Source organism: Lacerta agilis, chromosome 4, assembly GCF_009819535.1.
Source record: "Lacerta agilis isolate rLacAgi1 chromosome 4, rLacAgi1.pri, whole genome shotgun sequence".
In the NCBI taxonomy this organism is placed as follows: domain Eukaryota; kingdom Metazoa; phylum Chordata; class Lepidosauria; order Squamata; family Lacertidae; genus Lacerta; species Lacerta agilis.
In genome coordinates, this window is record NC_046315.1 from 54,676,306 (window position 1) to 54,693,440 (window position 17,135).

At 41.9% G+C, this 17,135-nt stretch overlaps 1 protein-coding gene across 1 annotated transcript in view; it reads left to right on the forward strand.

The window, feature by feature from the left end:
* Positions 1 to 4,655: 4,655 nt before the first annotated feature.
* The window catches only part of TRAPPC10 (trafficking protein particle complex 10), a 42,993-nt gene continuing 30,513 nt past the window's right edge, over positions 4,656 to 17,135 (forward strand). The window contains exon 1 of the mRNA XM_033147118.1: positions 4,656 to 4,861. Coding sequence (XP_033003009.1) covers positions 4,708 to 4,861 — 154 coding nt within the window. The 5' untranslated portion in view covers positions 4,656 to 4,707. The remainder of the gene's footprint in view (positions 4,862 to 17,135) is intronic.

Consider the following 17,135-nt stretch of genomic DNA (forward strand, 5'->3'; position numbering starts at 1 on the left):
GAACTGCTGAAGTGGTCAAGCCAGGCTCTCTCCTGGGTTAATGCCTTAGCAAAGTCTTTTAAGCATCTCTGCATGGCTAAAGGGTTTGTCAAGTACAGGTGTGTTGCCATAGAAACTACTAGCTAGTGGTGCTTCAAGAAGGGGCAGATCTTCCTGCCCACCCCACAATTTCTCCCATGTACTCAATTCTATATTATGCCCTATATCTCTCACCCAATGTATCATAGGTGATTTAATCAGTTTGTCTTTTGTCTTCCATCAAGTCACCTTCATTCTAAGGAAACCCAACCTGTGGTGTGCTGGCACCAGGGTGGCATGTCCTGTTCCATTTCACCGTCTGAGGTGAAACAGAAACATGCCACACTTCAGTGTCTCCATGGCCTCCCTTATTTGGTTGTGTGGCTGTACCCAGCAAGATCTCTCAAGAGTTCACTGAAATCTCATGCAATCTTGGTGAGCTTTCATAAGATTTCAATGAGCTGTTTCTGTTTCTGGCACCACTTCTCCACCAGTGGTTGTGGTGGTGGCAGGGCAGAGCAGGCAAGGCACCCATGAGGGGGCACCTCTTGGGCTTCCACCAGCCAAGGTGGCTACCTCAATTCACCTCATGGGTGGGACAGCCTCATGGGTGGGACAGTCCTGGCCAACACCTCTGAAGTCTCCCACTGCTCAGAGACTGAGGTATGTGCAATACTGATGTTGGAAGTAGGATTGTGTTTCTTGGGGCGTGAGAGAAACAGCAACACTCCTGGAACAGACCAACTTGATGTTCCAGCAGCTTAAAAGCATTGAACTGAAGATACAGCAGCAAGCAGAGCACCAAACACAGATGATGGAGTAGCTTAAAAGCAGTCTTGAACAGCAGAAGCATTATTGAGCAGCAAATGGAGCTGGAGAACCAGAGACTGAATAGGTCATGCCATCAGATTATGGGGAGCCTTGAAGGGGAAATTGGCGACCTCCGATATGAGCTTATGAAGACTCTTAAGTTCACACATACGAAGGTGAGAGCTCTGCCTGTTCAGCCTCTACGAAAGGTTGAGAATGATCCAGAAGCTCAGTTGCAGAGTAGTCAGATGGGGTGGCTAAGGAGATCAAGGGCAGCTGGAAGGCATAAAGATTGGAAGTCAGTTGTGGAGAAGCAAGAGACTTGGACTATTTAGGAGTCTAAAATGGGTAGCAGACAGAAGGAGTATAAGCCTAAATAATGGGAGAACAAGAAGCAAGAGATGGAGGAAGCAATGCCACAGAGAGCACTGTAGACACACCCAGAGCACATCCAGACTGCCCCCGCCATAGTATAACGATATTCTGTTTACTTTTCAGCTGTTTTAAAACAATTTTTACCTGCATACTTACTTGCGGAGGGTGTATACGTCTCCTTTTATATCAGGTCTTGCATGCTCTTGCTTAAAAACTTTATCGATAGTTTTATCAGCTTCCACCAAGTTCCCAGGAACTAGCACTCTCCCCAAATTACATTTCTTCTTTGAGAAACAGTTTAAGACCTTTGTGCGGGGGAGGTAGTTGCTCATATTTTATATGATGATGAAACATGAAGTGAAGCTGATTTGACCTCTTTGGAAGTTACCCAGAATTAATTCTTAAGAACACTCTTGTGCTTTCCTTTTGACACTGTTGCGCTGCTTCATGCCCAAATCAGTCTTCCCTTTTATTAAAGTCTCTTTCCACAAAACGCTACTTATGCCGTCCAAGTCATATACCTGACACCAGGTTGCCTAAACAGGGCAATGTTTCAACAGGGGCAATAAATTAAAAGGCTATTTTGTATATTACGCTTGTCCTATGAATGTCTCAGTATATTTGACATGATTATCTAGAAGAGATTGATTTAACTTTTGGAGAAGTTCTTGCAGCGTGACATCAAAATGAGTTCTAATTGTTTTCTAGGTGGCCTTGTTGCCTTACAGTTGACCATGCAGAAAAATGAAAAATAAAAAAATTATAAACTCTTCCAGACTATGCAGTCTTTTTCTCTCTCTCATCCCACTCTGAGCATAATAGGATGTTTATTTTAATCATTTCATGAAATTTATACACCTTTTTATTGTAAAAAACACCCACACCCTCAAAGCAATTTACAAAAAAACAACAGTAAAATCAAGAAAAATTACAACCTTACTTTAAAATATACAAAAGCTAGATAGAGAATATTGTACATTATTTATTAAACTACCCATTATGTAATGGTCCAGATGAGTTCGTTCTCTTAGAGCCCTTAATGAATTCCTAGACTTTGTTAAGGTTTGATACTTGTTATCCAATCAAAGCACAATATGTAACCCATAGAACATCTTTATTTGCTGTTATAACTTATAAAAGATGCAATAAATTGATGCACTCAGTTGCTATTTCTTGGACTGATGACCATCTGCTATGGTTTAATCTTGCTGGTGGTAGTTACCCTTTGAGCTTTCTGTCCTTACATCTGAACGATTCTAAGTATTCTATTTGAATTCTCATTTTGTATAATGTAATGTTTTACCCTAAGGTCAATAAACTTCAACCAAATATATTTATTAAGCCAAATATGTTCTAGCATAATAAGAATGATGCACAGTGCAAGCAAATTATTGTTTACATACACAAAGCAGTAAATGGAATTACATAGCGAGTCATTATTTATACAACACTATCAACATATAAGAGTAGACTACCTTCCCAATTGTCCATTCACAAACTGTCTTGTAATTGAAAAATTGCTTTCAGCGTGATAAAATTATATTTGTAATTATGCTTAGTGCTTTGAAGTAAAATGAAACTGTAGTGTGTTTATTCTGTTTTGATTTACTCGCATTTGCTAGAGACACTCTCAAATGCCTCTTACAGAAGCAGCTCTGAATTAATCAGGCACAGCTCCAGTAGGATTATTTGAAGTGCTAACATACACTTAGCAGAGCTATGGTCTTACAAGTCGTAAGCACAGACATACTACTTGCTAAATTGGGCAGCAATCAACAGCATATTTACACAAACTCTGAAAGTATCTTGTTTAGTTCAGTAGTTATAAGAGGATACTGTATTTAAGGAACAGTAGCCTTTAGTTTGCCTTGCAAAACAACTGGATCAGAGTGCTTGGACAGAATGTTGGTGCAGTCTCATCCTACACATATCTACAGTATTCACTTCTGAGAAAATTCAATGGACCTTTCTTCCAGGTAATTAATTGCACATAGGATTGGAGTATGGACTCTGGAACTTACTTAAATCCAAGCACTCTATCTTTAGGTCTCAGCTGTAATCATATATGTTGAATTCAGCAAAGCAGCCAAATGGATCCTTGGGTAACTCCCCCTGAAAGTGGTGGACTCTCTCTCCTTCTTTAAGGTTTTAAATCAGTGGCTGGATGGCCAGCTGTCTTGGATTATTTAACTGAGATTCCTGCATTGCATAGAATTCTACAATTCTATGAATTGCAGCCGATGAATGAATACAGGGCAGGGAACATTTTTTTTTGTTTTTTGTTCCAAATATTTAGAGTAGGCATCTGAGCCAGAAGTCACATTCCTCTTGATCATATGAATGAACTAATATGTACTATAAATTGCAAGTTCTGAACTATTACATTTTAACCCTGTTCTTCAAATGAGGCTCCCAGAACAGCTTACAAATCACTAAAAAAGAGGCAGTCCCTGCCCTTGAGCTTCATCTAGAAGGGCACAACACAAAAGCAAAATGGACGGGGGAGGAAAGAGAAAATACATGAACGCTGGCTAATGTTCTTAGTTACAAGTTCTAAAGACCAGTTGGGACAGAATAGCTCCAGGAGAGGAGGCACCTGAAGTTCATAGCCCTTTAGCAGCACAAATTGAGTGGCTCTGCATGCATCCCTTCTCTTTCTCCCTTTGCTGCAGGCTGATGCCAGCTGATTGTCGACGGAGGGAGGAGCCTGGCCCCATCTTCTGGATCTGGAAGGTCAAGAAGAGATGTGCAAGGCGGCAGCAACAAAGCAATAAAGAATGATGTACATGCAACTAACTTTGTTTTGTGTGATATTACAAGAACAGTTAAATCTAAGTAAGTGGTCATGGCGATGAAATAATAATAATAATAATAATAATAATAATAATAATAATAATAATAATGTTTTATTGTTTTATTTTATTGTTGTGCCATTACGCCCTATGCTCACATTTGCCCGGGGTAGGGAATCACCCCGCCAACCCTCCTCAGTATTAACTGGGGAGACCGACTGCACAAATAAACTCGCATAGTGGCAACTTTTTCTTCTCGGGACAGCCCTACTCACTCCCCCCCCCCCCCGCCTCTCTAAAGAGGAAACCTGCGCTTCTTCCACGACCCACCACTTCCTTCCTTCCGCGTTCTGTCCTCCCCTTTAAAGCTTCCGATTACTATCGGAGGTCAGCAGCGCCACCTCGAGCCTCCCCTTTAACGCCCGCTCCTTCCTCCGCCGGAAGCGGTAATGCTGGGTCCCGGCGATACAGGAAGCGGATGAGCCTGGCACTTGCCTTCCATCTGTGGGGGCTGCGCGCGAGGGGGGGCCCAGTTGGGGGTTTGGGAGGGGGGAGGGGCAGAAGGAGGAGGGCGCCCCCCCTTTTGAGGCGGCGGCGAGGGGGAAGAGCAGCGAGAGAGGTCGTGCAAGGAAGGTGTGGCGGTAGCGGCGGCGGGTCCATGGCGCGGCGCGGGCGGGGGAGCCGGAGCCGGGGCTGAGCGCCCTGCCCGCCCATGGAACCCGCCCCGGCGGCGGCGGCGGCAGCAGCAGCAGCAGAAGCAGAAGCAGCACCGGCAGCAGCCGGCGAAGGCGTGTTGGCGGAGGACGACGAGGAGGTGGAGGCGCCGCCGGTCATCTACACCATGGAGAACAAGCCCATCGTCACCTGTGAGTGACCCGAGAGTCGAGGAGGGGAAGGTGGGCGGTGGGCCGGCCCCCACAACGAAACCCCCGGGAGGGAGGGAGGGAGGACTGATGCTTTCCTCCTGCTGGGCTCGGTTAGTGCCTCGGTGGGCGCGCGAGGGTTCGACTCTGGCGGGCCCTTTCTCTTAACTCTGCTTCTGGAAGATCTCCTGCAAACGCCAGGAGTAGGGAGAGGGAAATCCACCCCCCCCAATACCCCACCTTCCCCCATGTGTTCTGAGTTGCACGTGTGTCTGGAAGACCTTCGAGCACCCAAGGGCCCTGCTGGCCACGGAAACCTTTAGCGCAGTGTTTTTCAACCTTTTTTGGGCAAAGGCACACTTGTTTCATGAAAAAAATCATGAGGCACACCACCATTAGAAAATGTTAAAAAATTTAACTCTGTGCCTATATTGACTATATATAAAGTAATTTTTCAATTTTTCCCACGGCACACCAGGCAACATCTCGTGGCACACTAGTGTGCCGCGGAACAGTGGTTGAAAAACACTGCTTTAGCGTATGTGGACTGGGTGGGTAGCCAAGAGACAGCCCCCCCCCAATCTTCGATATGGTCTGGGATGTGCGGTGTTTGCACATGTTTTAATGTATGTGCAGATTGTTGACAGGATGGATGTGCAGGTACCCCTCGTGCATTTTTATGCTTCTTTCACACCTTGCACTGCGTGGTTGTTCTCCCCTCCCCATTCTCCCAAATGTAAGGAGAGAAAAAGGGGAGTAAACCCAAGTTGCTGTGTCTGTTACTAAGCTGGGTTTTTCAAACCTCAGGTGCAAGTACTGTAGTATGTCTTAGTTGTTTGGTGTGGAGAGCTCAGAGCTACAAACATTCTGTATAGTCTTCTGTTACATATTAGCCAGTGGTTTAATTGGCCTTGCTCTCCTAATGAATTAGATGGGGCCCTGCGAAATGCTTGAGGCTGTCTAAAGTGTCTAATTAACTAGGTTGCTCTGTGGCATAAAGAAGTAGCAATAAATACTATAAACAATGTAAATTGTATGTTAAAGAAAATTTCTCCTGTTTCCTTCCAGCCTGATTTTTAAAAACCCCCCAAAGTTAAATTGTTGTAAGGAGATGTTAATAGGCTTGTGTCTTTGGGGACATGCATCAGAGTAAACAACAATGAAAGCATGGCTATGTGGACATGTGATGCAGCCTTTGATCAAGCCACAGTTCTTCAGCCTCAGTTTTGCAAATATAAAGAGAAGATAGCAGTATTCTCCTTCACATGATGTGTTTGAGGCTGTATGCAGTTACGTTGTATATTGCTTATGTTAAATAAGAAGAGTGGTGATAATGTTTGCAGGGTGTATTGGGAGGAGTACTGATCTATTTGGGCATGGGCCAGTAAGTGACTAACATTCTGGTAGATGTGCTTAAGATCATGCAGAAGTTTTTTTTAGCACTGTGATGTCTCTCAACCCAGATGTTTTGTAGTACTAAAAACATAGTGGGTTTTTTAAAAAACAAAGCAAAAAACAATTCCATAAAATTGGACAATTAACATCTACATGGGTTCTTCAGCTAAGTTTATTGAGAGTAACCCCACTGAAATTAATGGCCTAACTTAGTCATGTTAAATAATTTCAGTGGTTCTACTCTGAGTAAAATTTAGTTGAATATAAACTCCAGATTATCTAACCCAGTGTCGAACCATATTGTTATGGGAAAAGTAGATTAAAGGTGATCTAGTTCATTTGAAATTGACATAACTAAATTGCTCTCTGCTAATAATAAATTATTTATTTATTATAGATATATTAGCATTATATATGTGTGTGCCTGTACAAAATAAATTAGCATATATAAAACCAGCATTTATAAAACATTCTAGGGTGTTCAAAACACTACATGCGTGCTATTTCAACATTTTGTGCAATGACCCTGAAAGGTAAGTAAGGATATTATTGTGCCCATATTGAAGATTGTGTATCTTTATATGCATGTGCCTAATGCCAACTGGGAAATGTATGGCTTAGAAACATGTAATCTTAGGGATGTCCCTGCTCACTTCACCAGCTCTCAGGTCATTCTTAAATTTATATGGACTGTGGATTGAACTGTCAGTTGTAATTTCTTGTGATGACATGCAAGCATTGTTTTCTTGAGTATGGATATAAGGTTCAACATCTGTGTTTCTGTCAGTTACTTGCTAATCCACACTCCACTGTATTGCAGATCACCTTTTAATAAATATATATTTTAGCACTTTTAAAAAGGTTGCTTGTTTCACTTTTCTGGTGTTTACTAATGATAGTAAAACTGATAGTTGGAGGCTGCAATCTTATGCACACTTCTGTAGATGTAAGCTCCGTTGAAGTCACTGGGACTTACTTCTGAGTAAACATGCATACGATTACATTGAAAATCGGACTTCACTGCTTTCTGTGAAGTAAGTATTAACCACTTTGTTCTTTGGTTCTGAAAATGTTTTTCATAAGTCTCATTTAATTTGAGATTTTAATTGAACATTGAGTCTAATAGGGCTTACTTCCAATTAAGTGAGCACAGGATTGTGCTATAACTACTTTTTACATAAGCGCAGAAGAACGCAGCTTCAGAACTTGGGTAACTTCCTGGACCAGCCGGATACTTCTCAAATCTCACCATGTTTTAACTCTTGGCACCAGAGTTTGTGATTCATTTTATAAGAAAGTCAATTGTTGGCAAGAGAGGGGCACTCAAATATAACTCCATCCAGAGTTTTCATCTTTCCAAATTGCCATAGTTATTATATTCAGATAAGACTGAAGGGGGAAGGGGATGTGAACTTTGAACCTGTCAGCAAAAGTAAAACACAGAGCAGTAACAGTTTTAAAACTTCAGACCAACATCAACAATGGAAGGCAAACTGAAATAAAAATGGTATTTATGGCCCATTTAAAAGAGGCTGAAGAAGCTGGCAAATAGGGGTTGGTTCATTCCATGAGGTGGCGTTTCACAGCAGTGAAGTTTAATTGATCTTCACTGTGGGCCTGCAATAAAGGGCTCTGTGGCCAGTCTTAGAAGTTGTATAGGCAGTCCTTCAAACAATCTGGTCTCAAACCATTTAGGCTTTAGAGGGAATAACCACTTTAGTACCAAATCAGAAAACTAGTAAAGGCTGTTCTAGGAACAATGCAACCTGCACTGCCATAGATAATATAGAATATGGGAGGAACTCCCAAGCTGTATGTTTGGCCTTCAGGAGGAGTGCAATACCATCCATCACTATGTTTAGGGAACAACCATTTTGTATGAGACTGCTGACGTGTGTGCTGCTTTCGACCCCTGAAGGGGGCGGGGGGGGGGCAGAACAGACAAATGCAATGGCTGACTTGTGCATTGACTTGGAACGCAACTCCTGTGCAAATGGGGAGTTGCCTGTACTTCACCTAGATCAGAAGATTTCTATTCCCGCAGTTCCTCTATCTAATTGCAGCTTGATCTTATCTATCACACTTCCAGACGCCTTATACTAGTTCCCTGGGACCAGCAGATGCAAATGAGAGCCAGAGCTGTGTTGATTAAGACAGGACAGGGATTCTTTAGCTAGTATACCCCAAATTTTCCATATTGCAAGGGGGTTAGTAGGTGGTCTGTGGCTATAGGAATTCTCTGCATTCCTTGGGGTGACTATGGGAGCTGAAGGACGATGGCTAGGGTTTTGGCAGTCTGTTTCTTACCTGTGAGCATGCTTTGCCTTGGAGTTCTAGTTGCAACTTGGAATTCTTGGTGGGTGTTTGTTTTTGTTCCGAAGTCGAATAACTGCGATCACAAGTGTTATCCATTTGCTTTTTCCTGGGTGCTTGGGTATCAGCCTTGGCTGTTTGTTATTTTGTCTCAAGTACTTTCTTTGTATAATGCATGGGTAGGCAAGCTAAGGCTCGGGGGCCGGATCTGGCCCAGTTGCTTTCTAAATCCAGCCTGCGGGCGGTCCGGGATTCAGCGTGTTTTGACATGAGTAGAATGTGTCCTTTTATTTAAAATGCCTCTCTGGATTATTTGTGGGGCCTGCATGGTGTTTTCACATGAGTAGAATATGTGCTTTTCTTTAAAATGCATCTCTGGATTATTTGTGGGGCATAGGAATTTGTTCATTCTCCCCCCTCCAAAATATACTCCAGCCCCCCACAAGGTCTGACACAGAATGTCACTATGCTATCATATGCTATGCATACGCTATCATTCTAACACAGAATGTCACTATGCTATCACAACTTCACAGTGGTGTTACAACTTGGAGTTATGCCAGCACAAGAGATTTCATATTAATTCCATTGTCATGTAGGCAGAAAACTCAAGGACTAGGTTGCACTGTTAATCTGTTGAGGATATTAAAATTATTTGGTTTGTGAAGTTTCTCACTATAAGTAATCTGTTTGAATTACAAATACATGTTGGAAGTGCAATACTGTGATATTTTTTCCTGAGTACCTACGGCAAGAGCTAAACTAAATTTGTCTTGTTTTAATATCATGCCCTAGATTGTGTCCATGCTGTCCCATTGTTTAATTAGAGAAATGTAAGTTAGAAATACTGCTGTTCTCTTTTGGCTAGTTTGATAAAATCAAACACCTTGGATATAATTTTTTATAGAAAAGAAGTTCTGCATTTGTAGCATTTTATTATTTGAAAAGTTCTAAAATTGGTAACCAAAAACTGTTTAGAACCATCAGACCATTAGTTTGGCTGTGTAAGTGGAGTTAATGTTTTCCTGTTGCATGCTGAACTCTGTAAATATGTTTGCTACAGTGTGGCATGTTCTGGTGAATTCTGAGTGATAACAGTTTAGTTATTGTGAATTCCAAATACAGTGTGTACAGCGACAAATTCCAGAAGAGCAACTATGTTAATTTTGCAGTAAAAGAGAAAATAAGCATTGGTGACTGTTTGTGAACATTCATAGTCAAGAGTCAGTGGTTTCATTTGCATGTAAGGCAAAGCCACCTATGCTAAAACATGCATGAGTATAGTTTGTGTTTTTGTATAGTTAGGCAGATTAGATTGTGTGTGAGTGGTGGCAGCATGTTGGTGCTATCTTGCTCCATGCTTAGTTAAGTGGGGGAACAAACCACACAGTGACCAGCCCAGTCTCAACCAGCACTTGTGGTTTTTTTCTCTAAAATAAACCATAATTGGGAAGCTAAGAACAAACCTTGGCTTCAGATCAAGAGAAAGGAGAAATGTTTGAGCTGTGTGCATTACCGGTAGTTAATTTGTTAACAGTGGCCAACATCGTGTCTGAATGCAGTTAGTTTCTGAGAATGAGAATAATGGGGAGGGAAGACACAAGCAATCAGATAATTGCATCCTCGTTTTCATGGGTGTTGCATTCTGGGTTATAGTGCATGTGCGTTCTGCCTCCGCCCTGCCCCATTCCATCCACTCCCAGGACTGAAAACCGCGTGCACATCAGCAGTCACACGTGCCTTGAACACACAGAAAGTGGGAGTTGCCTGTACTAAGTAGAGCCAGGAGAAGAAACCTTAGCTCTGTTTGGGGTTTTGCACCATTGGTTCATCTCTTAAGGTAAAGGTGAAGGTACCCCTGACCATTAGGTCCAGTTGCAGACGACTCTGGGGTTGCAGTGCTCACCTTGCTCTATAGGCTGAGAGAGCTGGCGTTTGTCCGCAGACAGTATCCAGGTCATGTGGCCAGCATGACTAAGCCGCTTCTGGTGAACCAGAGCAGCGCACGGTCACGCCGTTTACCTTCCTTCCAGAGCGGTACCTATTTATCTACTTGCACTTTGATGTGCTTTTGAACTGCTAGATGGGCAGGAGCTGGGACCGAACAATGGGAGCTCACCCCATCGCAGGGATGTGAACCGCCGACCTTCCGATCGGCAAGCCCTAGGCTCTTAATTATTTCTTAATTATTTATAGGCTCTTAATTATGTTCAAAGCTATTTGCCATTCACTAAATAGTTGAACCATTGGTGTCCAGGAAGTTAATTTATTGTACAAACTCAGATTAGCACTGAAGGTAAAGTAGAAATAAATGAAACCCTGTTGAATTCCAGTCAAGGGGTTATACAATAGCAATGGGGTCATGAACAGTTCTACTAAACACTGTCCTGTATCAGAACTGGAAGAGCTGCTGCTGAAACTTAAAATGTGGCAGCTTTGAAATGAATGAAAGTTAGGACCAAACCAAGAGGCACAATGGTGGCTTTAAATGTAGGTAGGCTCATTTACCACCCACTATAGTAGTAATTTTTGAGTACACATTCAGAAGAAATAATTTCTAGATGCTACTACTAAATTGTACGAGCTCAACATTATTTTTAGCCTATTTGAATTCTTCAGTTTGGTGTGAACCTAGTGTAATGTTTTCTCGCTGGGAGTGCTTCTGGAATGCTGTTTCTTGCTTGTGAGTCTTTGCTGGAAAAATCTATGTGGCCTTTTACTTCCCTGTGGGTTTCCTCATGAGAGTCTTTCCAAAAACACTCCCTTGGCAGAAAATTTTAGAATCTACTCTTAGCGTACTGTTCAAAAGTTTAAAATTTTCAGCAAGTTGTGCAAGAAAGGCAGAGATTTGTCCTAGTGGGCCTGTTTAGATATTAGATGTTGGAAAATTACAGACACGAATACATTGATTTCTGATTACACAAACTCAAAGAGTGGATTCTTTTTGAACACCCCAGGATGTTGATTCTGTTACAGCCATGCTGTGTCTGCTGGATTTGTCTTATTAACTTTGTTGTGTCCTATGAGAAAATTTATCTGAGTTACTTTCTGTGTGTTAGTTTATCGCCTGCTAGTAAAACAGAATAATTTTTTAAAATGCATCTTTCTTAATTTAGAATTTATTACGCTGTTTTTGTATCATGATCCTCCTCCAAACAGGAGCACAGGGTAACTAACAACATAATGGTATATAGCAATACATTGAATAAAACAATACAGAATTGAAATCACTTACAAAGCTTAGTAGCAGTAGTCAACCACCTCAGCTGCTCCAAGAGATGGGCATGGCAACTCATGGAATCTTCAGCAGATCTGAACAAGAAGCCAATAATTTTGCACATTCCCTCTGGAATGGAATGCTTGGTTAAATGTTAATGGGATGATGATCCATGCTGTTCTGTTGTTCAAATCGTTCCTTTACATTTGGCATGATTTGACAACTTTCTATGAAAGTTAATTGTCAACACGTAACATTGGCTTGGTAAGTTCCCATGCCCACTTTCACAGTGTAAAGAGACTATGAAACTGGCTTGCCAACTGAATGTGAGCTTGTATGGAGCAGTAAAGCTGAAAACAGACATTTTGAGTTTTGGATCCAGTTGAAAGGCTGAAAAGAGATCACTGGTTGGCAAAAGCAGTTCAGAGGATTTAGGGTGTGGCAGCTCGGAGGTAAGTATTTCCTTCTGTTTTTCTTGCTTCTCCAGCCTTGTAATACCTGCTCAGTTGTGCCCATGTACATAAATCGAATTGTACAGATGTAAGATTGTACATAGATTGTATAGATTGTATAGATGCCCACCTAGCAGTTCGAAAGCATGTCAAAGTGCAAGTAGATAAATAGGGATCACTCCAGAGGGAAGGTAAACGGCGTTTCCGTGCTCTGCTCTGGTTCGCCAGAAGCAGCTTTGTCATGCTGGCCACATGACCCGGAAGCTGTCTGCGGACAAACGCCGGCTCCCTCGGCCTATAGAGTGAGATGAGCGCCGCAACCCCAGAGTCGGACACGACTGGACCTGATGGTCAGGGGTCCCTTTACCTTTACCTTTAAGTTTCCAGTAATCATCCAAAAGGAACAGACTGTTTTTTTGGAATTTGCTTTGCTTGGGGAAGTGAGTAGAACAAAACTGTATGCTTGGTTCATTCATAAAAGCCTTTAAACAATGGTTGGCCTCATGCTAGAAGCATCTTGCTATATTGTGAACAAGTTATCGCATAGGCAGTTTCTAGCTTCTCCTAGAGCAGGGGTGGTCAACTCCCAAGAGACTGTGAGCTACTTACAGAGTTAAAAACTGGCAGTGATCTACCCCCTTTTTTGGGGTTCAGATCAAAGTTGTTGTTGAGCTTTTTTTAGGGAGAAGGAAATCCCTGTTTTTGCGGGGTGCAGGGCAAAAAATGAGCTTTTTTAGGGGAGCCAAAGTTGTTGAGCTTCTTTGGGGAAGCCAGTGATCTACCACAGACGTCCAGTGATCTACCGGTAGATCACGATCTACCTGTTGGACGTGCCTGTCCTAGAGTGCTCTGGATTTTTAAATAGAAAATTTCAATCCTCAGCCTTCACTACACCAGTGGAGTAAATTTGTCACTAAATAGGTAAATTTTATATTTAAAGGAAGATGCCACAGTGCAATGATAGTATAGCATGAAGAGAAGCAGATCACTGCTTGCAGAACATGCCAGCAGTGCAGAATACTGGAGGAGGAACATCTAGTACTCATATTATGTAGGGCTGCTTCTTCTTCATCACACTTATTATAAGATCATTTGTTCTGAAAGGACCAGTTACAATAAGGAGGAGGAGGTAGGAGAGTGGCTGCTAGGCACATATCCCGGCTTGCCCCTGCGTAACAGATGACACAACTGGTAGTCTATTTACTGTATATTCTGGAGTATAAGACTACTTTTTAATCCAGGAAAACATTCTCATACGCTGGGTGGAGAATCTGCGGTCGAGTATATCTCAAACTCTATATTTTAACTGGAAAAGTTGGGGGTCGTCTTATACGCCCAGTCGTCTTATACGTTGGAAAATACAGTATTTTACATTGTCAATGCAGTAAGCCTCAACTTACACAAGGGTTATATTCTGGGATTCATGCCTCAAGCCAAAATTGTGCATAGTCGAAACACATTGGATGCAGTGGCAGGTCTAATTGCCAAAGTCTTTCCCCCCAGATACCCACTCCCATCCAACCCCCTTTTAATTCTGCCCAGCACATAGAGTTGAATGCACACAAGTTAAATGTGCATAAGTTGCAGGCTTACTGTGTGCCACCTTTTCAGGAGCTCTTTTTATGAGAAATGTGTTTGGTGCAAGAATACCCGTGAGTATCCCATGTGTTCGGTATCCCATGTGTTCCATTGCCTCCAGTTATACATCTTGTCCCTAGAAACGGAGAATATATGGTACATTTCTCTTATTAATCCTGTTGACTGTGTACCCTGCAAACCTGTATTTCAGCAATTAAATCTGATGTAGGACAGTAATTAGCTGTTAAGCTACTATACCAGAGAAGGTCGGTTCAGGAACCATAGACTTAACATTGAAATTGAAACTGCCTCTATAAACCAAAATTCCATTTGAGATTTTCACATTGCACATCTAAAGTGCCAAATATAGAACACTCAAGTATACAGGGGTGATAAGAAGAGGCTGTGGAGGAATGCTTCTCCTCTGTGTGCTGCACTTCTGCAGACTGTTCAGAAAAGGTGAAATACCAAGTTGCTGTAAACCTCTTAGGTTGAGCTGTGAAATTCTTCAGGGGAATGCTAAAAATTCTATTTTTATCTGTTGCTACCAATAATGTCAATACATAGTTGAAATCAACAGAAAATAGCTATTTCTTTGAATGTAATAGATACTGAGTGATTTTATTTTTTATTTTTGCATTTGGAGTGCTCCTGTCTGTTCTTCTGTAAACTAGTTTTTGTGCCTTTTTTATTATTCTAAGTATGTAGATATTTTGCATGTAGTGTTGCAATATTGCCTTCACAATCACTTGCTCAGTGGTCAGTTTTACAAATGTACAAGAAAGAAATAGATGATGTATGTCCTCCTTTAATGCTTTCAAATAAAGAGAAAATACCTAAAAGTAATGTTAAATCTTTTTTAGACTTCTAGCCAGTTCTGTTTCAGGTACTGTATTTTGGTCAGACATTACTGTTTTATGTATCCATTCATGAATCACATCTCTGCCAAAGAGCATCTAAAAAGCAACTTGCAGCCCTAAAACATAATACAGTCACTTTAAGAAAATCTAATCTTATCATTGAAAACACTTGTAGCACAAGCTTACCATAAAAATAGTACAAGAAACCTAAAGCTAGTCTGCAGACTAACATTTTTCTTAACAGAGCATTAAGATAAAACAGCAACACAGTTTTCATAAAAAGCAGTGGTAAAATCAGTCATATAACACAAAAAGCAGCAGAATAAAATAAAATCCCATTAGACCCAAATACAAAAATAGTACACATTGAAAATATCAGTATAGATCTATCAAGTACTAATTTAATCTGGTCACTAAAGCCTGGTGTGTTCAGAAGGATTATGATGCTTACGTTTTGGAGAGTTCTGGAGCAGCAAAGCTGATGAATGCCCCTGTGCCATGGTTGTACAGGCCAGGGACTTGATCCTCAAGCCTGATTATGACCAAATTTCAAGTAACATATGACCTAGCTACCACTTCACCACAAAACATCTAATCTACGTACCTGTCTCAAACCTGCTGTGTTGAAGGCCTTGCAAACCCAGGCACACCTGAGTCCTCTGAGACACAACAAAGAAGTTCATGTGTGGCTTGCTGGTGGCGGCAGCAATTGCAGCGCTCCCTGCTAGGGTGAGAGCTTCCTGGGCTTGCTGGTTGAACTATAGCAAGACGGATAGCACAGTGTGGTGTCCTCAGATGCTGTTGGACTCCAGCTTCCATTATCGCTGACCATTGGCTGTGCAGCCTGTGGCTGATAGGTGGGAGTTCAGCAACATCTGGAGTTGTCTACTATGCTATATATTATTACTTGTTTCTGTTCTATTGCAAATGTAAATATATTTGACTGCTGATTTCTCCTCTCCTCCTCCTCTGGTGACTAACACATAGTGGCCTGCATCCAGAGTTCCTGTGAATGTAATTTGCTTACAGGAACCTACTGCTAGAGGAAGCGGGCGGGGAGCTGATTTTTTGTTGATTCCTCCTTCTCCTTGCCCCCTGAAAATCTGCTCTGGAGACTTGGGGATCCCCTTTATGTCAGATAATGTGGGAGATTGATAGGGGGAATTGGAGAAAATTGCCTCCCTTCTGCAATAAACTTTTCTGTTTGCAGAACAGTAATTTGTGTGTTTCATTATTGTCTTGTCCTCATATCAAAATGTAGGGCAAATGTCTGTTTTTTTGACATTTATAGCTGATTCTCAGTGTATGCACCGTGAGCAAAGTACACTTGATATATCATAACAGCTTTAAGAGTCCTCCTGGATCAGACCATCTTGCCAACATTTTGATTCTCTCTAGGGCTTGGCAATATCAGGTTTTCAACATCATGATATATCACCAGCTATATAGCAATATAGCAATATATCATGATCTCTTAAAATAAGGAGGAAGGAGGAAATAAGGTGGGGAAGCAGCATCAGTAGTTGAGTGTTGATTCCTGGATTTAGATTGCTCTCTCTATATCAGCCCTGCAATAGCCAGGCAGCTACACCACAGGGTTCTCTGCGCCTGTTGTGCACACCAGTGTTAGAAACTTGGATATATAAGCTGGGCGCCAAAACGGTTAAACCAAGGTTATAGTTGCCAAAACGGACGGCCTTGTTGCCATTTCTCGGCAAGACAGCTCTATAAAGTCGTATCCTTCAAATGATTTACTGACTGTGATTGATTATCAGTTTAACATTGGGTTAGTTCAGATGGCAACCTTGAGCTAGGTTAAGAATTTTGAGAACTTAAAGGAGAAAAGTCACTTGATCCAGGAACAGTCCACATATATATTGGCCTATTCATGCCTTTTTTTCTTAATGCTGACTGCTCCTGCTCAGGCTGCTCAGAAAAATAGTTTTAGAAATCCATTCTGATTGTACAGATAAAATATAACTGATAGAATTCTACAGGATGGGTTATTAATGTGTGAAAACAGTCCACATGCAATGATCCCCAGGCATGCACCTCCTGATGCCCAGGCATCTTCACTTGGTTGCAAGTGGTTGAAAGCACCCCCTCCGGTACCCTCTACTACTGAACTGAGCGATATTGATGGTGGTAGGAATAATGATGGTGGGCCCAGCTAGAGAACTGGCATTTGCCAAAGTTTGCCATGGGTTTAGGAGGGGTGGGGTTGGTGGAGTGATATCATCTCAAAGCAAGAATAAGAAACTAATCAGGCATCTCACATCCTCTCCTGTCAGTAAGTGGTGATGGCCATAGCAATTGGATCGAATGTGTTCCAGTAAGGAACCTCTCGCATACATATGTTACACTGATAGGTTGTATACCAGCACTTTGCTGCTTCACAGCAAAAGGGAACGAGCTTTGATTGCATAAGACCTTAAGTGTCACATGGTGACCTCCAAACCCAT